This window comes from Zonotrichia leucophrys, chromosome 3 (assembly GCF_028769735.1).
Source record: "Zonotrichia leucophrys gambelii isolate GWCS_2022_RI chromosome 3, RI_Zleu_2.0, whole genome shotgun sequence".
In the NCBI taxonomy this organism is placed as follows: Eukaryota; Metazoa; Chordata; class Aves; order Passeriformes; family Passerellidae; genus Zonotrichia; species Zonotrichia leucophrys.
In genome coordinates, this window is record NC_088172.1 from 50,433,721 (window position 1) to 50,456,047 (window position 22,327).

The 22,327-nt window shown below is 41.9% G+C and overlaps 1 protein-coding gene across 2 annotated transcripts; it reads left to right on the top strand.

The window, feature by feature from the left end:
- The first annotated feature begins 8,433 nt into the window (after nucleotides 1–8,433).
- Nucleotides 8,434–20,932, top strand: IYD (iodotyrosine deiodinase). 2 transcript variants are annotated; one of them, XM_064706940.1, is made up of 5 exons: nucleotides 8,434–8,745; nucleotides 14,884–15,078; nucleotides 17,160–17,319; nucleotides 18,519–18,675; nucleotides 20,365–20,932. In XM_064706940.1, exons 1-5 carry the CDS (start codon nucleotides 8,568–8,570, stop codon nucleotides 20,545–20,547), a joined length of 873 nt encoding a protein of 290 aa, XP_064563010.1. In that variant the 5' UTR covers nucleotides 8,434–8,567; the 3' UTR covers nucleotides 20,548–20,932. The 2 variants fall into 2 exon arrangements, with proteins under 2 accessions (XP_064563010.1, XP_064563011.1); XM_064706941.1 differs by having other exon boundaries at nucleotides 18,849–20,927.
- Nucleotides 20,933–22,327: the final 1,395 nt, after the last annotated feature.

Genomic DNA, 22,327 nt, shown 5'->3' on the forward strand with positions numbered 1-22,327 from the left:
ACAACTACAGTCATAATATATCTGTGATGTGAAGAGTTTCACAGTGGATTTTGCCTGTGTAGTTAGTCTGATCTTTTCAATGAACTTAGATTCCAAAGATACAGAGGAAAATTTTAGATCAGCCCATTTCTAAGCTCAGTATGCATAATCTGACCCCACTGGGAGGAACCACATGCCAAGTTCACTGGCTGGTAGAATAGCAAACTTCAAGAAGTTTTATTGTCCCACACAGCTGTATTTTTCAAACAGTCCAATAATATCCAGTTTCAATTTCAGGGAGCAATTGTCTGTAAAGAAGTGTTGGCTGACTAAAGTGAATTGTTTGAACAGTGCTGGGAGTTTGAACTGTCCTTGTGAGAAAGGCTGTGTTTTTTTGTTTTTTTGGGTTTTTTTCTGGACCAGCCAGGGAAAGCTGCAGCTCCTTTCTATAGGAGGGAAGATGGTGGATATTAATCACCCCTTGGCAACCTGTCAGGTGGTGGATTGCAACCCCAGAGAAGTAATTTGCTGATTATCTGATGTGACAGGTTAATAAACAAATATTTACACATAGGGTAAAAGTAACAGCAGAGTTAGGCAAGAGATCTGCATCTCCTGAACTCTTAGGTCAGTGATTTGTGTGGGAAAAATGTTTTGCTTTCTGGCCTTGGGGAAAAGGGCGGAAATATTTTTGTCAGGAAATATTGTTTAAATTCTCTGTGTGCTTGGGATTTCTCTTTGAGCAGATCATTCAAGAAAATAACAAGATTGGCAATTCTGGGTTTCTTGGCTGACTTTCCAGCCTCAAGACTTCTGTGGCACATGCTGACCTGACTACACAGCTATCCCACCCTCTCTGAGTACCAAAATATTTGACATTATCAGACTCTCTAAAAATGTCTCCCATGGTGTCTGATGTCTCTGTGGTTTACCTGAGAGCTGGGTCAGCACGTGTGCTGTTCTGGGCTTTGTGCATTGCACAGGCATTTACTTCCCAGCTTCCCTTCATAAGCAACAAGTGCTGGAGCAAGGGAGAGGGAAACAGTGAACAGCATCATCCTTGCTGCAGTGAACCAGAGTCCCAGCTGATCCTTGGCCACTGATTCCACTGTGGGAAGGGAGGAAGGGTTTCACTTGGAGGTAATTCCAGAGAGGTGCAAAGTGCCCTTAGGGAGAAGCTCTCTGTTGGGCTGGGTGAGGAGCCCCTGTGGCAGCTCCGCCATCCAAGCCAAGCCTGCGGACAGCAAGGTGTGACTCCTGTGGAGGAAAACAGCAGGAGAGGGTAGAGCCAGTGATGGGCACACCCACCTTAATAATGAAAGGAAGCTGTGGATGCCCTTGGCAGTAAGGACAGGCCTTCAGACTCGTGATAGATTTCTTCAGGGGGCTAGGAGATGAAACTCATTCAAAGCATGTAAAGAAGAAGAAAAAAATTCAAAACAAGCAACCCACAAAAAACCTGAGCCCTTTGAACATTGCTATTTATGATTACATAGGAATTCAGGGCTTCCTTCATGTTCATAGCTAGAAACTGTTTTCCTAGATAAAGTTTTAGAGGCTTAGATGTAATCAGCTAAGGAACTCTTCAAATAAGCTAAGCCGTGTTTTGATTTGGTGCAAATAAGAAGTGAAGTAATAGGAATAGCTATTCCTGGAACAGCTGAAGCTTTGAAATGCTGATTTAAAATGCTCCATGCTGCCATTCAGCTGTCCTGTCATAGCAGTATGGAACAAAAGACAGTTTTCCTCTCTGTGAACATACAAAAAGAAGGATATATTAGCAATTGGAAATAAAAATCCAGCTCTAAAAAAATAGGAGAGATAATTTTTGTCCTCTTTTACCTTTTACTTTATATTTTTATTATTTTTTTTCCTCCCTGTATTTCTTCTTAGCATCAAAAAGACAATAGCAATGTTTCTTACAAAAGACATCCAGTTATCATTTCGCTACTGCTGTTACCTCACTCGACATCATGATCTGAAAAGCCTGATCGTGTGGGGCACGGCTATGAGTTTGCTATAAACACTCATTCTCCTGACGAGGAAGAGAGATCTGGGATGATGCCTGTGCTGCAGCCAGAAGCCCAGGCAGGGCAGGTGTGGGCTCTGTGACCCTGAGGATGAAGGCTGGGGAGCTGCAGGGTGCCAGCACGAGGAGCTGTCAGAGTCTTTGCCCAGGTGTTGGGTGAGCCTTTGGCATGGTGGTAAGTGTGTTGGCTCTGATGATGGAGCTGGTTTTGGTCTACCTATACATGTGCTTCAGCCCCACACCCTGGGCAGTGTGGTCAAACACAATCTGCCTTTTGGATTTCTGTCTCTGCATTCTGCCCCTGCCTTCCCCTCTTTGGCCCAATATGCAGAGAATGTTTCCTGTGATATTTGATCCAATGTTTCCTGTGATATTTGATCTGAAAGAGGCTATTCTCAGCCTGCTGGCCATTGGGAGGAGACCATTGCTACCCCTCCTTCCTGTTCCTTAAACACCCCTCTCTGAAGAGGTTTTAACAGCCTCTGTTAGGCTTTGTGCTCACACAGGGCTGCTCAGAAATTGACTTTACTTTCCCCCCTCAGCTGGTATCAAAGGTAACTCACAGAATAAAACAGATTTGAACACAGCCTATTATGAGTCTGTGCCTAAAAGTGATTGTGGAAAAACAATATTTTGTCTTTATTTTGCCCCCAATTTGGGGCATATATCTTCCAAGGTCTGAGTTATCTGCAGACCCTTGGTGGTTTCCATATAAGTTCAGTGATGTTATTGGGATTTTTTGTTTAGAGTTTTAGTGAGTTTCTGAAAACTCAGCCATGCAGCTTTACTTCAGTGAGTAGCACTACTAATGTCCACCAGATTCCTGCCATGTGGAAACTCATTCCTACAGCTTCATGGTGGTAACATTGGTACAGCAACAGCAAATTTCTTGTTCTGCTATGAATCTGGGGGCAAATTATTCTCTGGGTTAAATTTACTTTCTGAAATCAGAAATATTTTTAGGAGCACTTGTTTGTCCTTCTCAACTTGTTTGTTGAGAACAACTAATGGTGTATCTGATAAGACAGATCCCAATAAATGGATTATTCTATTTAGAAAGATTCTAGTGAATCATGTCTCTAGTTAGGTTACTTCTTCTGCCTGTGGTACATAAACACAGGGAGTTTGCAAGTGAAGGGCGCTATACTGAGGACAAATGGAAAGAATTGCTCTGTTGCATGGTGCTCTGTTGTCTTGTGCTTTTGTTGCTATGGGATGTAATTCTATTACCCACTGTACTGCTAGATTTCAAAAGGGTAGTTCATAAGCACTAATAACATTTGTGGCAATCTGAGCTAAGTTAATGAAAAAGATAATCAAATCTAATGCTCCAGGGCAAGATATGTGATATCTCCAGGGGTCATAAAGAGATCATACAGCTGTCTCGGGGCAAGGGGCAGTTGTATGTGTGAGTGCAAGAAGAGGCAGGAGGCAGCAGAAAAGTGAGGGTCACCTTGCCCACAAGCACTGTGTGCTGGTCACTGGCAGAGGCAGGAGGGGATTGCTAGGTATGTCTCAGAGATGGAGATGCTTATTAAGCTAATGATATTTTTAGTAATGCCAATACCTAATAGATAAGTTTCAGCTGATCCCAGACATTTGTCTCAATGTGTTGATTGGGAAATTGGATTAAGTAGCTCATGCATGGCTCTGCCTTGCCCACAGCAGGCATATACTGACTTGGGAGCTGACCAAGGATTGAAATGGCCTTTGGAATTTGTGTTTTGGAAAACACAAGCTTCAGCGTGAAACTCACTTTTGAAGCAAATGCCGTATTTTATTGCATCTCTAGATAGTACCCAGTGGTGAATTTGTCTTGCTTCTAGCTATAAGCACAGCTTATTTTGCAGACCCTTTCATCACTACATACTGGTATATGACTTGAGGGTCCAAGCAGGGGCTTTGTGTTCCTTGCAGGTATGTGACTGATGATGTTCAGCTGAGGACACTTGCAATGGGAATTATAGCCAGCACCCAAAGCCATGTTTGCTCTCACAGACTCATGCTGTATTTATTGCAAGTACCTCCTTCATCTTACTCTGCACTCCTGTATGTTCACTGTGAGCATTCTTCTATTTCTACTACTGTTCTCTTCTTCATATCTGCTTTTTGCTACAGTAAGATTCTGTCCTAGTTTCAGCCAAAGACAGGTTGATTTTTAGCTGTAGCCACGAGGTGGCAGAGCCTAGAGCTGTGTGGGTGTGCCTAGGTTGTTACTCTGTACAGTGCACTTCATCAGGGGGAGGCAGAAATAAGGGATTCTCACTTCCAAGGAGGATGATGTGGCTTGTTGACATTGCCAATGTGTTTTTCTCCTCTCCTCTGGCAGCAGAATGCAGGCTGAAGTTTGCTTTGACCTGGAGGGGCGTGCAGTACACCTGGAATTGACTCTCATGGACTGATCCAGACTGCAATGGAAAACTGTGAGGCTCCAGAACAACTGCAGTTCTTTGATGACATCATTGTATGGAGCAAAATGGCAGAGGAATTTTTTTTTTTATGGAGCAACATGGCAGAGGAGTAAAATGATGAATGCAAGGTGAATGTTGCCACGTTCTCATGGACATGGTCGAAAACCAGCAAAATACCAATTGTGTTCCCACCAACAGGCAAGGAGGAAACATGGTTTTCTATCTCATTGCTGTTTCCAGTAAATTTTTTGTATCTCCACTAAGGATAGCTGCCCTTGTCTGTCTCACTGGAGGCAGGGCTAGGAGGGGAGTTGGTCGTGGCTTTCATTTTAGTGGGAGCGCCAAATTATGTAATTCCATTCCTACACCACGACTCATACCAAATCCTAGCCATGTGAGGATATCAGGTACCATGCACACAGCCTGTGTGTATATTGCCAAAGGTAGATGATTAGGAAAAACAAGAAGGCTAAGGACTCATGAAATAGTCCCTCCTTCCATATGCCTTCCTAAGCCTCAGAAACTTCCTAAATTAGGTGTTTTAACTACCATACTTTATCTTTGACTGTTAAACAATTCTGAATAGACGTGTTGGATCCCTTTCCTAATGTCTGGATCTTACTAATTTTCTGTAGCTCTAAATAAGGAGCCCTAAGAGTTCTCCAGTAAAGAGACTTCTCAAAGTAAAAATGTGTGATGAGCAGGTGCCATTTGTTGGCTTCAGGTGTCCTTGCAGCCTACAATGGTGCCCATGCCCACCATGTGACAGTCTCGTGCCCATGGGTGATCCTTGTGTGACTGTCCCACCATGGGTCCACCCATACTGGCATTTGCTCATCACAATTTTTTTCTTTGAGGAAAAAAAATAGAGGGCTGTATTTGACACTAGAGTACTTTTTTCTTTTTCCTTCAGAACAACAGCTATCCACAGAATTTAATGCGAAATATTAAAGTATTTTGGGACCAGAAGCTTTTAGTATGATGGTCTGTACCTTTTAGGAGTGCTTACATGTTTTTCATGCAGTAATAGTGGAGTACTTTGCTGTTCGCAATTGTTGCATTTCTATCAACATTTTCTTTCTTTCCATGTTTGTCAGAAAAGCTCCATTAATTTCTCGGAGTAGGATTATTTGTAACATTTCTCCTGACTTTTTTGAGACTCAAAAAACCCCCAAAGATTCAGCTGCTAGTTTTTAGGATTTACTGTAGAGCAGAAGAAATTATTGTAATAACTTTTCTTGAATTTGCCATAACATTAATCACATTTCTATAAATCTTGGATTGAAAAAGTTTAACAGAAAAACTGATTGAAAGCTACTGTACAAAATTAACTGCTTCCACCCACCCCTTCCCCCAGTTCCTCAAGACACCCATGTTTCTGTTTTAAGTGCTCACAATATAAAGTTATTTAAACTATTTTAGGTTTTAATTAAAACAAGGTAGGCTGGGGTTGAAATGCAACCCAACATTTTTCAGTATGTAACACCACATAGATTTTGCTTAAGTTACTACCAAAGTGACTTTTATTTAACTTCCTTTCTTTCTCTGTTCCACAAAAGAAAAATTATTATCACCTGAAAGGAAGTCAAAGTTATTCTGGAGCAGTGAGCCATTACAAAGTTTCCAGCATTGCAAATAGAGGTAGTTATTTTAAACAACATAATTCACCCTTCTGTATTGCTCCTCTCTCTTTCAGCACAGACCTGTCTCTTCATAGGTTGAATTCTCAGCTGCAGAGCATCCAGATCCTAATTTACGTGTGTGTGAATAATCAAGGTTAATACATTCCCTGTGGGAGAAACAGTCAGTGCCATTCAGACCACATTCTGTTTTCCTCCCTTGCCACAGAGTAGGCTGTTGAAAATGTGTCTGATGAAATTGCAGGTTCCTTCTCTATTCTCATGAATTAATTTAATGTTTCTAATTGGGATTAGGTAAAGTACCTCTCCCCATGACTGGACAACCAGCAGGTGGGACAAATGAGTTTAAATATCTACTCTCAATCATGGAGAGAGAGGTTGAATTTACGTATTTTCTTTTTCCCCCACATGATAATTGTTTCTATTCCTATAAAGTGTACTGGTTTGGGGGCTTTTTATACATGCAGCCCAAATCAGTGACCCAAGCACGTGTCCCGGGTCACAAATTGAATGGAGAGTAGGAAAGACAAAATTCATGGCTTGAATTTTCAAGAAAATAGTCCTCTTAGCAGAGGTAAATGGAAGTTTATTGCCGACTTTACTGTATTAGATTAAATTAGGAAACTAAACACAACTTTCTCATGTCCTCTTTATTACATCTCTGATGGATTTGTGCAATCCCTTGGCTGGTACTGGGGCCACCCTTCTTACACAGATCCGAAATACTGCCCATAAGGACTGGTACCTGCAAGAACTGGGGGCTTGTGCGTTGGAGTAGGATGCAGTGGAACTGCAGTAAAGTATTTATTCTGTATCTGAGCTGGGCAGCTGAGAAAGCCCAGCCTGGGTAGAAGCCTTGAGGCAGTTTCATTTTGCCTCTAAGCACGTTTGGACAATATGTCCACAGCTGTGGAATTCACTTGACCTTGCCCTTTTAACACAAGGATCGTGTGTTAACAGAGGATACAGGTCTGCACTGTCAGCCAGACAGAATATCATTGTGTGTAGCCAGCCAGTGTGGTCACACATTCCTCTTCTTGTGCAGCAACCTGGCCACTAATCTGTGCTTCCCAACACACAGACCAGTGCTCAAGGCAGCTGGCAGTATCTGCTGGGGCACTGGAAGGCAGGGAGCCCTTGGAGTGACAGTGCCAAATGGGAGCAGTGAGGGTGTGCCCAGTGTGGCAGAACTGGTGGGGTGAGAGGCGAGTGGTTGGGCACGGACTGAGAACCTGTCAGGATGGAACCTGCGCATGCCCCAAATTCTCTCTCCCCTTTGCATCCTGGTTTCCATGTTGAGGAAAGGGGGCTGCAATGACCCCTGCAGGTGCCAGCTGGGACTCACCATCTCCTGGTATGGCTACACTCACAGCTGCTCCCACTTGTCTTGGGAGGGCTTAATCAAAATGTGAATTATTTTGCCGTGGATGCCAGGAGATCAGAAATGGCCCTGTGTGGTATGAGATGAGGCTTGGCAAGGATGGTGCATGGCAGGTGCTAAGGAGAGCTGATGGACACGGGTGACTGCATGCAGAGAGCACTCCTGCACCCTGCACAGCCCTCAGCACCCACTACATCTGACATTTCATTATCCAGTATGTCCCAACAGCCCCAGACAAAGACAGCAAATCAGTGTTGCTGTGTTGATGCAGATCCCAAGCAGCAGGCTGAGGTAAAAATGGGTTAAGCATTTAGACATTGACCATTATTGGATTATACCAGGATCCTATCGGTTTTTAATATTTGATAGGATGCTGAAGCATGCCTTTTAAATTCACTGCAACGCTCACATATTTTTTTACTTTGATTCCTTGAATTCTTCCTGTCAGTTACCCCAGAACAGCCAGAATAAATACAGGGCTCTGTGAATGGTTTCACTCACACTTTATAGAGAGGCAATGCTGCCCTTTTAGTTATCTGTTTTATTGACCCATTGACATAGCTGAGGGTGGTGCTGCAAACTGATTTGTGATTGGTGATATTCTGGATTCCTAGGATACATGTAAAATGTTAATTTTATGAGTTAAACATTGAAGAGGGATCATTAGTTTTTAAAAGTCATATTCCCACTTGGCTCTTCTCATAATCACTTATGCAAGGAAGATTACTGGGATGACCATGACAATAAAAAATAAGAAGGGAGAAGTCTTTTGCCTTAGTCTGGAGCCTGAAAACATCTTAAGGTTTTTAAATTTATTTTGCACTGGACTGCATTTATGTGTATGGTCAGTGCCTCTGCTTGCTGTTTGTAAGATGTTTCCTCTCAGAAAATATATAAACCTGGGTCTGGAGGTTTTTTGAACTGCAGGAGCTATTTATTAACAGCAGGAGCCCATCACAGATGAGATTGTGGGGGCGGTGTCTGAAAAGTAGAAGCAAGATAGGGTAGAGGACTGAACCTTGAGTCCACCCCTTTTTGCTTACTGCTTTGCTGCTCTTCCCTCTTCAGCCTCTCCTTTTCATGAGAAACTACTGAACTTGGAAGAAAGGCTCTGCATTTCCATAGTCATGGCACTCTTTTCTTCCCTCACACCAGTATTTATAGCCATTATATGTGTTTTGATTGGGGTAATAATGAAGAAAAGTGGAGAGAAGGAAAAACGTGACACTAAAAGCAAGCATCCATCTCGCCCGTGGGTGGATGAAGATTTAAAAGATGGCACTGACCATCCCTTAGAAGAAGAAGGTAAGAAAAATCTTATCCCAAACACTTTTATTGTTTGAATCCTATCTGCTGATATGAATAAAGGAAGTGTGGACTTCGGGACTTCTCCACAGTGGCAGCAATGCTTAATGCAGCACTGCTGCTGTGCCCTGAGCTTGTCAGCTCCCAGCCAGGGAGGCAGACCTCATGTCATGTCACTCTTGGTGTAAACTTCTATTCCCAAAAATCAGAGTGCAAAAAATATATATAAAATATATTCTTAGAGACTCCTGTCTGTTCCTCTGTACAGCACATCTCAGACCTATGAGGGACTCTAGGGACAGTGTAAGGAAAGACAGGAGATCCTGCTGAATTCCCCACAGTCTCTTCCCAGGTCTTATTAGTGTGAGCAAAGGGAAGGCCTGAGCAGATGTTTCTACCTGCAAGTAATCCCACTTTATCACTCAGTGGTATATGTTTGGTCTCAGCACAGCTAAAAATTTGGAAATGGGTTTATTACTGCTTTTACAAAGCTCCTCCCTCTGCGGCTTCTGAGAATGTCAATGACAGCTTTTTTGGGAGCTGTGTTGATCAAATATTTAAGAACAAAATGTGGTGGTGGTGATAATCTGGTCACTCAGCTGCCTATTTGAACCCATACAGAATGTCCTTTATTTTCATTAGCTTTTTCTGATTCACAGCTTGGACAAAAGTCTACGCTAAAAATGTACCCTTCCTTCTTCTTACCTCCTAACTATCCTCCATAAACTCACTTTATTTCTTTGTAAAATAAAAATCTACAGAGTTCTGGTCCTATCAATTTTTGAAAGTTGTAGTTAATGCAGCTCTTTTTTTTTTTCTGTTTTCTCCCTCAAGCTGGCTTCAAAGACTTGTTGAGGGGTCTGTCTGGGTTAGTTTTTTCCCCCATAATAGCACTTCCCCCAGTCTGCTTCTAGGAATCTTAAAACTTACAGTGTCCTTCTGCATATAGACCTATTTCTAAGAACTGATTTAGCTCTTTTCTCAGTGTTCAGTGTACTTTGAGCTAGTGTTGTTTATCAGTTTCTGAAAAGAGTTGATACTTAGAAAGGTTTAAACCCTGTTGACTATATTCCAAATATATAACATTTCTTTACAAATCAGTTCACCTATTGTATCCTCCTTTGTTCAATGCAAAATAGATTCTGTGTAAAATTATTCCATAATTTCTTTGTCATTAATGACTTACTATTTCAGTTAAATTGCTGCAAATTAGAATTCCTGTGGGTAGTTGAAATGATAATCTATGAATTATCATCTTGGACTATAGCTGTTTCTATCAGTTAAAAAATTTAGATCCTTTGCATAAACAAGCCTATTAGCTCTTATCAAGGAGCCTCACTGCTGCAGCTCCATATATAAAATTTTGATCTTTTATGTGTTAGTTGTTTTGGTCTTTTATGTGTTAGTTGTTGGTTATTCAGTTACTAAATTCAAAACTGTATTAGTTTTTGTTGCAAAAAAAATTTGCTTGCAAAAAAGTTTTGACGGGTAAACATGTTGGTACTGTTGCTAAGTTTTATTTACTTGCTAAGTTTTATTTACTTTTAAATAAAACCTTTCTCAATATACTATGTCACCCAATATTAAATTTTCTTGCTCTTTTAGTAACAAATAATGACCTTTCCCTTAGTGGTGTGTGATTCAAAGCAATTTCTTTGTAAAATAGTTGTGTCTTTTATCTCTAGAAATATTAAAAGGTAAATTTTTCTTCAGCCCAGCCTAAATGAGAAGAGTAGCAAGGAGAAGAAAAAGAGTTAGCAAGGATCTGCTACTTTGCTAGAGCCTTAATTAAGCATCAAAACATGTTGACCTTGTTGTCAGTGTTAAAATTTTCACTGACTGCACTACGTGCTGAAATGGAAACATGGCTGTAAAAAGAGATTTTTTTTAAAATACTGAAGAATACCTGATGTGTAAATTCTGTTGTTTTATTAATGTATCTTACTTTATCAGACAAGCTCAATTCTACTTAAACGTCTCTGGCTGGCTTGTGTTTAAAGATTCTCTTCAGTTCCTCTGAAGAGAATTTGAGTTAGGTAACATGAAGGTGACATTCTTAAGGCCTGCTCTAAAGCTAGAATCTAAGGTTGCCCCATGTGAACAAGCTGAATTTTCAGCAGCCCCCTGAACAGGAAGGTGCAGCTGAAGACCAAGTCTTTTGGTTCATGTCCCTGACTAAAGCAAGGTCTATTTGCTGAGAGAGTGAAGCACTCAGCTACAAAAACAGAAAAGCATTGACCTCACTTGTGGCCCCACGAGCCTTCCCTGCAGTGGAGCCCTCAGGGATGTTTCCCATGAGAAGGACATGCCTTTGAGCAGCAGAGCATTCGGGGCAAGGAGCTGAACTGCTTGGGCAGACTCAGTAGGGTCACTTATTGGCAGTGAAGGGTGGAATGGAGAGGGCTAAGTGCTCCTGAGCTTGTCTGTGTTGTGTTTTCCACAGCTGAAGAGATGGATGTTTCTCATGGCAGCCAGAAACCCAGTTCTTTTGTTAAGTGCAAAGCACTCAGTCCATTTGTTTAATGCTTTAACTGGCATTACTTCAGATTTCTTTGCACACCCATCTATCCCATAACCTTTTTCTTCATTTATATTATTAACTTTTTCCTTCATTTATATTAAGATCCAGAATGAGAGATTGTTATGCTGTGGATTGGCAAGGACACTGATGATGTACTCTACTTAAGGACTACAAAACAACACAAAGTCCCAAATGTTCCATTCCTCCTGAAAATTCTCTGCTTGTTGCTTGTGATACTCCTTGAAATAGACCTGTCCCACTTAAAAGCATTCTCCTCTCCCCAGTTTCAAAAACTTCCCATATCTTAATAACACTACTACTGACATGGATGAGGCAGTAGCAATTTAAACCTCCTTTTCAATGATAGTTCATGTTTTGCATCATTTGGGAACACAGGACTCGATGGGCACAATGCATTACAGTGTGTATCTTCCTGCTGCTGCAAATACATCCAGCCTTTGTCATCAGCTGAATGAACATGAAAACTGGACTTTTGTCACCCCTTTTCTTTAACCTTGATGAAAGGTTGGTCCAGAATTTCTTAGGATAGGGTTAAAAACCCTCCTCTACCTTTCTGCCTACTACTAATACTACTGTATATCTATTTAATCTGTTCCATCCTCTTGATTTCAAAGGATTCTCTTCTAGCCCTGACACATACTCTCCTGTGGTTTATGGATTGCAACCAGATTACCTCTCAGCTTTTCTTATACTAGGTTTTCTCTTTATATAATAGCCACTCTATTTACCCTAAGATTGTAAGAAACCTTCAGCAACTATATTCCAGTTGAGGTAATTTTCACAATATTTTGATGCTGGGTTATTTTTTCCAGGGTCTGTGCCTCTCCAACTTGGTACTTCTTTTGCTTAAGATCCCTGACCCACTCATGAGGTTTCCAGGATCAGCCTGCTAAGCACTATTTATAACCCACTGGTAGGGTAATCCATCTCTTTTAGTTCCCTATTAGTCACACTCAGTTCAGGGCTGGATTCACTACTGGGATTCCTGTAGTGGCCCATTTTGCAGCAGTCTGCCATTAATCAGGTAAAGAACCCACAGGGTCAGTTACCCAGCATTTAAGACTAAAGATGTGAAAACTTTCTTTACATACATTGAATTTTTTTCCTATGCATCATGTCTTTACACAGGAAAAGAGAGTTAGAGAGGAATTGTATGCTCAGGAAGCAATTCTCTAGAGAAGAAACTTGTTTGGAAAGCAAATGCAGTAGTCTTGACTGGGGTTTCTCAAGGATCAGTCTCAGGATCAATTGTTAATATTATGTAGTGGTCTTTGCATAAAACCAAGGAGAGTAAAAGTGAAATATCTTAATGACATACAACTGGAAGCCAGCAACACAGAGAAGTGTCAGTGTAGGTAAAATAAATGGCCAACAGAAGTGAAATGACAACTTACTGTTCTCAGTATGAGTTTTTAATTAAGAACTCATGCTTCAAACTGAGGTAAAATTTATTACTTGATTTGCAGGCTGATAATAACCTCCCATATGGACTGCTGGGAAGAACATAGTTGTCATCCAAAAATGTATCCAGAGAGGAATTTCTGATAGAGATAGAAAAATGTACTTTTAAAATGAGATTCCATTTGGGATGTGTGAGCCAAAACCATTCCAGATTTACTTAAAAAGCAGGAAGCTTGATGACTACTGTAAATGGGAATTGATGGAATTGATGACAATCTTGAGAATGCTAACAAGGTAAAAGACTTGCTAGCAGGATGTCTGTTGTCCATCAAGTGGTGGAATACAAAGAGATATAAACAAGACACTTATGGTATTGTGTAACGTGACTGTACAAACAGGAGAGTGTCTAAACACAGCAATTAGAGATATAGAGTGCATGCACCAAACAGATGGTGCTCATAATGATTTAAAGTTAGCATATGGATCATGTTATCTGCTAGGAAAGAATGACAGACACATGATGGAAAAGAATATATAATAGATTAATTTATTTTAAGAAAATAAATTTGCCAGGAGAGTTTTGGTTTTGTGTGTCAGTTCCTGCACTTCCAGGTTTTTCTGCTTCAGCCAGTATTCCCACATTGAGTGTATTGAGGTTTTCCATTCTCATTGGTCCTGTCACCTTTGTCCCATGTTCAAAATCTCTGAAAGTACATTTCTTTTTTCACCTTATTATTAAGTTGAGATTTCTTGACCAAACAGCAGCTTCATTTCTCTTCTACTTACACAGGAAAACCCCGCCACAGCACTAAACAAGCAAGCACTCACTATTTTACCAAGTGTAAATCACACAGGGAACATTACCAAGAAGCACCCTTTTACTTTTTGAGCGTGCACAAGATGATCACTGAAATAATTTTTACCAGGGCTCACTGCTTTCCACTAACCTGGAGTCAGGTCCTTGCAGACCAAGAGCGCATAACACAGGCATGAAATGTTAAATAAAACAAATTCTCAGGGTGAATTCTTTGTACACAAAATGAAATGATGGTGGTTTGGGGACCAGAACCATTCAGTTTAGATTCAATTTATGAAACTGGATTTATTTTGCCCCTTTGTGCAGGCTGAGCCACACGTGAATATTTCACTGCTTTTAAAATGAACAAAAAACCAGCCTGGTCTCTAAGGCAACTGCATACTACTAAAACACAGAAGTAATTGCTGTTTGAATTTGTGCTGGAGATTGCTATGATTTGGGAATAAAAGCCTAATAGCAGCAGAAAAAGAACTGGAATATTTTTTCCTGACTCAGCTCTCTGTAGCAGATTGCTCAATACTATTGACTAGTCAAAATGTAGCATTTAAATAGCTTTAACTTCCAGATCATAGCTGCAAAAAATGCTATCCATGCTGATTCTAGGAATATGGGGGAGAAAGAGGCCTCAGAGACAACAGAATATTCATTTTGCGATATAAACAGAGAGATTTCATTGAAATGGAGAATCATTTTGAGTTTTTAAATTAAAGCCAAGAAACACAATATCCTACATTTGATATGTTGTTATCCTAAATATAGATGCCTGACATCCATTTCCTCTTATGCTGAAAGTATCAGGAAACCAAAGAGCTTAACCACAAAGTCACATTTCTGCAGAGCCAATGCTTGCAATGTTTCTGCTATGAAACATGAATATGGAAGAAGTTGACATTCAGCTCTTCAGAGGGGATTTTACACATATTGGTAGTTAAGCTCTCTCCTTAACTTCAATAATTTAATTGATTTTTTTCCTTATTAAACAGCTCAAGAAGGAACACACATGTTCACATTTACTTGCTGAGAAAATTGGGCTGGAAGCCTGTCCACTTTTTCAGAGCTGTTTCAGCTTGCAACCCATTTTTGCAGGCAGGCTTTCAGGCTGAAGCGGAGAAGGCAATGACTTCATTGTGGATCACGCTTGCTAGAGCAGGTCAGGACCCTCTTGCCTCTTGGTATTCAAACAAGGTGTTTATTCAATAGCTGGAGCTGGGGATCCGTGAGTTGTGTCAACTGGAACCTCAGACTTTGCCTTACCAGTGGTGTAGAAGTGCAGCGTATGCCAGGGCAGGACAAGGTGCCTTACAGTGTGAATGCCAAGGATATCAACAGCATTCTCCAGCAAAAAAAAAAATCCCTAACCACTTGTGTTTCCTTGCAGAGGGTGAGGAAGAGTGGCAAGGACTTGAAGAAAATGTTGCTCATGTCCCCTTCACTGGCGAGCGCTACTCTGAGGCTGAAATGATCGAGAGGTCACAGACATTCTATGAGCTTCTAAACAAGAGACGGTCTGTCAGGTTTCTCAGTGATGAGCCAGTCCCCAGGGAGGTCATTGATAATGTCATCAGAACAGCAGGTAGGTACTGAGTGGTTCAAGGGCTGGGGGAAAATTAAAGGTCCAGCACCGCTGTTCAACTCTGTAACTGTGGTGTAAAAAGTGGTGTGGAAAAGCCAAGGGAACTGGAATTTTGCTTGTGGTTTTCCTAGATTCACCTGTAGCTGGAATGAATTAGCACCCATTGATTGATTGGAAATTACTCAGCTTGAACAACTGCATGTCAGAGACTCCTTTGGAGTCTCCCAATTTCTCTGTATTTGCAGTTCACCCATAAGGGAAGAAGAGCATTTCAACAGCAAGAAACAAAAAACTTAATTTTCAACTTATAAAAGATGTTATTTAAAATTAAATTTATGTGTGGTTTACTGAGATGTCTTTCAAATAGAAATATTGAAGTGTTTTCTCAAAAATGTCAAGCCACATGTACTTCACATGCTCTAAAATTTAATGCATTATAATGCTATTTATCATGTGTGGGTTTTGCATTTTGGGGTCCCTCCACAAACAAATAGATGAAATTGTCTTAGCCATGCAAAATATTCCATACATATTGAATGTATGTTGGCATAAATGGTTGGTGCTTAATAAAGGAAAGAATTTCACTCTAATAAACCTTTTCCAGTCCTTCCAACATTAGTGCCAGACCCCTGTTGCATACGATTGGAGTGTTATGCTGAGGACCGTAATAGAGGTTATTTGACTGAATATCAGAAATGGATTCCCTTTGTTGTTGTTGTTGTTGTTGAGATTTTATGTATTTCAAATCATTACTGTCATGTCCTGGCCAAATCTCATCTCTGCCTAACTAACATCAACTTCAGCCAGGAGTGGTTTTGATTGTCATGATTTCTCTTATTCTATGAGCCAGCTGCTGCTACTATAGAGAATATTCCCAAGCTGCCTTAGAGAAAAGTTCAGTAGCCTTTAGCAGGGTTAATAATCTAAAGAATCTCCACATTTGAGGTGCATTATTTTCCCTTTAAGAACTGTAAGCAGCTTTGTTACTGCACTGTAAAGACTTTCCATCTCCCTCTAATTAACTAGGCATCATTAAAACACTGAGCATGTTTTGGCAAATGCAGCAAAGCAAACAAGCCTGGCGTGCAGATGAAGTACTTAGTAACCCTGAAAGCTTTGGGCTGTGTAGAGAAAAAGAAAACAAAAGGAAGCATAAATGCCATCAGTTTTTACGCAAATCTGAGGTGAGACAAGGTTCACAATAAAAACCATTTTCATATATCTAGAGAGTTCAAGCTGCTTATTTAGTGTTTCTTGAACTAAAACCAGTCCTTAGTATTGTACGCATTCAAGTTCTTCAAATGTTTTAAAATGTGTATGAGGGACCAGAGAGATCTAAATAGTCTTCTTAATCTATATATCTGTGAACCTGTGCAGATATATATTCTTCAGCTTCTGGCTTTTAACCTCTAGGCAGTTGAAATATTTCTCCAGTGGTGTTGGTGGGTGAACAAGTACAGATGTAATATATATAATATATATTAAATATATGTACATAATATATATATAATATATATGTCCACACCTATGAACACCAGCTGTCTTTGGGACAACAAACTCAAACATGTACACAATATGGCAGATGTGTGTGCTGCACAGCTCCTTATCTTTGTCAGTCAGCAACAGGTTCCTGCCGGGGATCTCTCAGCCTTGTTTTCCTGAAAGCCATTGTTTTCTTCCTTTAGCTAAAACCACGTGTCAGAGTTGGCTGTGTATTTGGACAGAGCTCTGCTTTTGGTACAGCACTTTGTAATAACATTACTGCATTAATGTATATTGCACCATATTGCTGCCTCATCATAAGAACCACCACAAAAGGAATTTTTACAAATCCTTAACACTGGCTTCCTGTAAGATGGCAGTATGAAAGGACTAACCTCTGTTCTTCAATGGGATTTCACATTCTTTGAGAAAGAAATGAACAGGATTGGCTGCCAAAACTTAGTCCTTTTCTTCCCATCTCATCCACTTGCTTTACTATTGCTCACTTGGTCAGCCTAAAAGCTCACAAGAAAGAGCTGATACCTCTCACTGCTCACCCTCCTTCCTGGGTTTTTACTTTTCCTTGGTTTTGTATGAAGGTACTTCACCTAGTGGAGCACACACTGAGCCCTGGACCTTTGTGGTAGTGCAAGATCCATATTTAAAACATAAGATTCGTGAAATTGTAGAAGAAGAAGAGGAAATAAACTACAAAAAAAGGATGGGAGACAGATGGGTAAATGACCTGAAAAGATTGAGGTATGAAAAGTCAATTACCTAAGGGGTGTGAAGATAGCTGTTGTTTCAATGTAGGAAAGGCTTCTATAATTTTCTATTTCTTCCACCCTCTCACTTTTAATGTTTTTCTAAAATCTATGTTTGGAAACAAAAATTTCTAAATATATGTAGAATTGTGCCTTGGTGGCTGGTTCATAAAATTGCTTCCAGTAAAAGGGATTAAATGCTCTCTATTTTGAAAGTTTTCCAAGCGCTTGGCTCCATCATTATTTTTTCCTATGTAACCTCTGTGGCTGAAACTCTTGTCCCAGATTTTTTCTGTTGTTTGCCAAACAGTCAAGCTCCCAAAGTCACTGGAAGCTTTGCCACCAACTGAGGAAGCCCCAAGGCCTGTCCCTATCCAAGTGCTAAATTATGCAATGTTTAATTGTTCCAAATGCCCTCCCAAGTCTGACTTAACTTCACACAATGGGAAGATGTCTACTGAGCCTTGCTTGTCAAATGGAGCACGGGCACAAAGCTTTGTAGGGTTGACTTGCCCTGCTTGTTTGATTATATTGCTATTTTTCGGGTGCTTATGTGCTATGCAAATTTATGTGCTATGCAAACAACTGTCAGAGGTTCTTATGTTTTGAGTGACAACAGTAGAAAGCACTTATTTTCTTGTCTAAATCCTATATCACAATTGTCATTTAAGAAATTGGGAACCAAATGAATTGTATCAGGGATGAAATACCCAGGAACAGAAAAGCAATTTTTGCCATTGGAATATATTTAGGTTTAGACCTTAGACAAAAATGTTTTGAACTTTTCTGACAGCAGGCTTTCCTGCAATGACAAAAAAGTTGGTACTGCTGGTAACAGGCAAATCTGCAAAATTCCAGGAATTAAATAATCACAAAGGCAAATGCTCATGAGGCCAGTTCATAGATAAGAGGTCAAGAGCTATCTCTTATTTGTATGCAATTCCACTCTTCAGAGTGAGCACATCAACTCCTCAGCCAAATCTGTTAAAACTAAGAACTCTCTTCCAGCTTTTTTCCCTTTCTGAAATGTTTCTATTTAAGCTGATAATACTTAATCCTTCGCAGTAAATGTTCTAAGGTTTAGCCTGCTGCTTTAATTGTCATGTACCTTTAGTGCCACTTTGCAGACAGTAAATGTAACTTACAGGAAAGTGTAAAAGTTGCAAAATAAATGTCTTAAACATTCTTTCGCAGAACGAATTGGATCAAAGAGTACTTGGACACTGCTCCGTATCTGATCCTCATTTTCAAGCAGGTGTATGGGCGGCTTCCAAATGGCAAAAAGAAGACCCACTACTACAATGAAATCAGTGTTTCCATTGCATGTGGTATCCTGCTTGCTGCACTGCAGGTACGTTGACAGAACCAACATACAGTCCATATATTAATTTGGATTACCTAACAGGACTGTTCTGCCCAAATGAGGGTGGAACTCAGTTTAGATTTTAACATTTTTAATCTCCTGGATTACTCCAATTCCTGGCAATATGTCCTAGTTTTGAGTTTTAATGTTATTCTACACAGGTCTGCATCTGAGAAGGTGATTCCTACCCTCAGTACTGGTTAACAGGAAGAAAAATATAATGTAGCTTCCAGAGTGGTCACTCTTTTCTTGGCACAGGCTTCAGCCCCTGTGGTTTCTGCCTTATGCTAACAGGGCTGACAGGCTCCTCAGACTACTCAAGCACGACTGTGTGGTGCCACACTGGCCCCTTCTTTTCAGTAATCCCTATAAAACAGCTTGACACCAAACCACTTTTAGTATACAATGCTAAAAAAAAATCAGGGACATATTCCACAGAACGCTGTACTATTTCAATCAGTCTTTTTGAGGCATTTCTGAAAGTGCACTGATCTCTAAAGCTCAGCATGTTTGACACCAGCCAGTTAGATTTTCTCAGCAGTTTCTCAGAGCTCAGTTCTGCTTCTTGTGCCTGATGTACTCACACAAGTGTTAAATAGAGAAGCTATTCTGATAGTTAACCTGGCCTGTCAGCAAGCTAACAGCAAGGTGCCTCCTCTTATATTAGGCCAACTTCCTACCAGGCACTGCCATTTATCCTCCATTCTGTTTTGAATGAGACTTTCTTTCATGCATTGCTCCTCCTCAGGCACCACTCAGCACCATCACTGTTAGCTCTTCTCCTCTTGAGAAGATCGTAGAGATTACTAAACATGACAGGTGCATTTCCTGGGCACCTCTCCCTAGCTGACTTGCGTCTCAAAGCCTCCCAAAATGCTTGCATTGGGTACACAGAGACTGAAATCCACAAGTGCAGCTCTCAGGAAGTGACTCAGCTGTGTGATCACACCTTGGATGATGTCAGCTCTTTATTGTTTGCCCAGATTTTTTAGAGTTTTTGTGATGTTTTGAATGGAAGGAAGAGTGATACATAGACTTATTTTGGGATTCTGATGTAATCCATAACAATGGCCAGTGTGAGAGACGCCAACAGACTCCTGTGACAGCTTCTGAGGCAGAGCCTGTGTCCCCTCTCCCTGCGAGGTGTAGATCTTGAGGAGGAGCTTGTGTGTTCACAAGGCTGTAAGGCAGCTTCCTGCCAGCTGGATGGAGGCAAGAACCGAAATAGTTCTCTGTATGAGCCAGATCGTAGAATCACGAATAGTTTGGTTTGGAATGGCTGTTTCAAGACCATCTAGTCCAATCACCAGCACCATGGGATGACTTTCCAATCGTATCCCCACAACTGCCTCTCAACTTCCCTGTGGCCATGTGTTCCCCATCACACTGGCACAGCAGGCAGGCTCTGGCTCCACAGCACACAGACATGGCACGCAGACTGTGCTGCTGCTGCTGTGGTGGTGGAGAAATGCTCCACTTCTCTGTAAGCAGAGCAAGCATCTTTCATGGTGCCCCTGAGGCTGTTAGTAAATCAGGTGCTCTAAAGGCTGCAGCAGGTCTGACAAAGCAGCATTTCTGGGCCAGCTGACAGAAGGATATGTACAGGTGTGGTGGGAACAGCCACTACCACAAAAAGAGCACAGACCTCTGTCTCTGTTGCTGTGTGTCTTGCTGCAGAACGCGGGTCTGTACACAGTGACCTCCACCCCACTGAACTGCGGCCCCCAGCTGCGGGTGCTGCTCCAGCGGCCAGCGAACGAGAAGCTCCTGCTGCTGCTCCCCGTTGGCTATCCCAGGAAAGATGCCACCGTGCCTGCGCTGACACGGAAGCGGCTGGAAGACATCATGGTGGTGATGTGAGCCCAGAGCCAGGGGAAGGAGAGCAACCCTGCTGACAGCTGAAGTTGTCACTGCAGTTTCTGTGCATCATCCCCCTATGTTGCTGTTGCTCTTGCTGTTTGCACCTCTATTTCTCTTTGTGCTCATAATCCTCTAACAGCAGTGAGCAGTCAAGCACTGTGCCTTGGACAGCTGCTGTTACTTGTCTGACCGGGGTGTTGTTGCAGGGAATATGTACAATGGCATTTAAACGATCTCAGCACTTGATTTTTCTCATGCATTTTGGGGACGAATCTCCTCTTGACCTGGAATATATAGTTTCTTTATACTTCTGTGATTGCCATAACACAGTTATTTTAAGAATTTTAATGAAGGTTGTATTAAAAGACACAAAGAGATCAAACTGAGCTGTCCTATCTTGGCCAGTATGTGCTGTTTAAATGCCCCTTCCCCTTTACTGTGTGGAGAAAGATGGTATTTTTCTCCTGGTGGGATTTCTCTTGATTGAGTCACAAAAATTTTCTTAAACTATTGCAGCTACGAGTGTCTCAGGTTGGGGGAAATTGAGTAGGAGCAAGGCATACAAATAATTTCCTTGTTACCATTTATTTGTACATGCTCCAGGCACGGTTAGATCGTGTGGTAGCTATCAGTCGTGCCCCTGGAGGGAGCTCCTATTCTGGTTATCCTGTTCATTCCTACAACTATACCAGTTTAACACCCTGAAACCGAGACTGCTTTAGACACCCTGACACGTGGCAGGTGCTTGCACGGCAGCCCCAGCCCGGGATTTGGGAGCTGCTCGCTGGAAGGGCTGGCGCTGCCCGTGCCCGGGCGGGCAGAGCCCCCTCGTGGGGCCGCGGCTCCGCCAGCAGCGAGAGGGAAAGGCTGGAAAAGACACGTCCTTCCTGCAGGGCTCTCCGTCCCGGGAAACGCCTCCCCACCCTCGTCTCTGCTGCATCCAGTGCCAGGCACGTTCAGCCTAATCGGCTTCAGCCGTCCTTGAGGGATGAGAGGCTGGAGAGCAGAGCCACAGAAAGGGACATGGAGGTCCTGGTTGATGGCGAGTTGAACATGAGCCAGCAGTGCCCTGGCAGCCAGGAGGGCCAACCCTGTCCTGAGGGCATCAGGCACAGCATGGCCAGCCAGGCAAGGGAGGGGATTGTCCTGCTCTGCTCTGAGCTGGGGCAGCCTCACCTCCAGTGCTGGGGGCAGCTCTGGGTGCCACAGTACAGGACATAAAGTTTTTAGAGAGCGTCCAAAGGAGATGGTGAGCAACGAAGATGGTGAAGGAAGGACCTGAGGGAATGGCCTGAAGTTGTGTCACGGAGGTTTAGGTTGGTATTAGAAAGGGGTTCTTCATCCAGAGGGTGGCTGGGCACTGGAACAGGCTCCCCGGGGCAGCGGTCACAGCGCCAGCCTGCCAGACCTCAAGAAGCATTTGGACACTGCTCTTGGACACTCAGTGTGTCTCTTGGGGGTGGTGCTGTGCAGTGCCAGAAGCTGGACTCGATGATGCTTGGGGATCCCTTCTAACTCAGGATATTCTGTTCTGAGTTAACTCACTCCTTATCTGAAGTCTAACCTGGTCTAGTGGAAGGCTTACCAGGGGGACTGAAAGTACAGGATCCTTAAGGTTTGTTCTAATTCAAACCATTCTATGATTCTACAAGTCAAATCCCATTTACCATCACTTGTCAGCTGAGCAAGTGGAGGGGATAAAGTTTTGCAGAGGTACAGATTTTGGCTGCATCGATGCCTCTGTCACCTAGTGGGAAAAACTGTTTTCTTTTTTGACAGA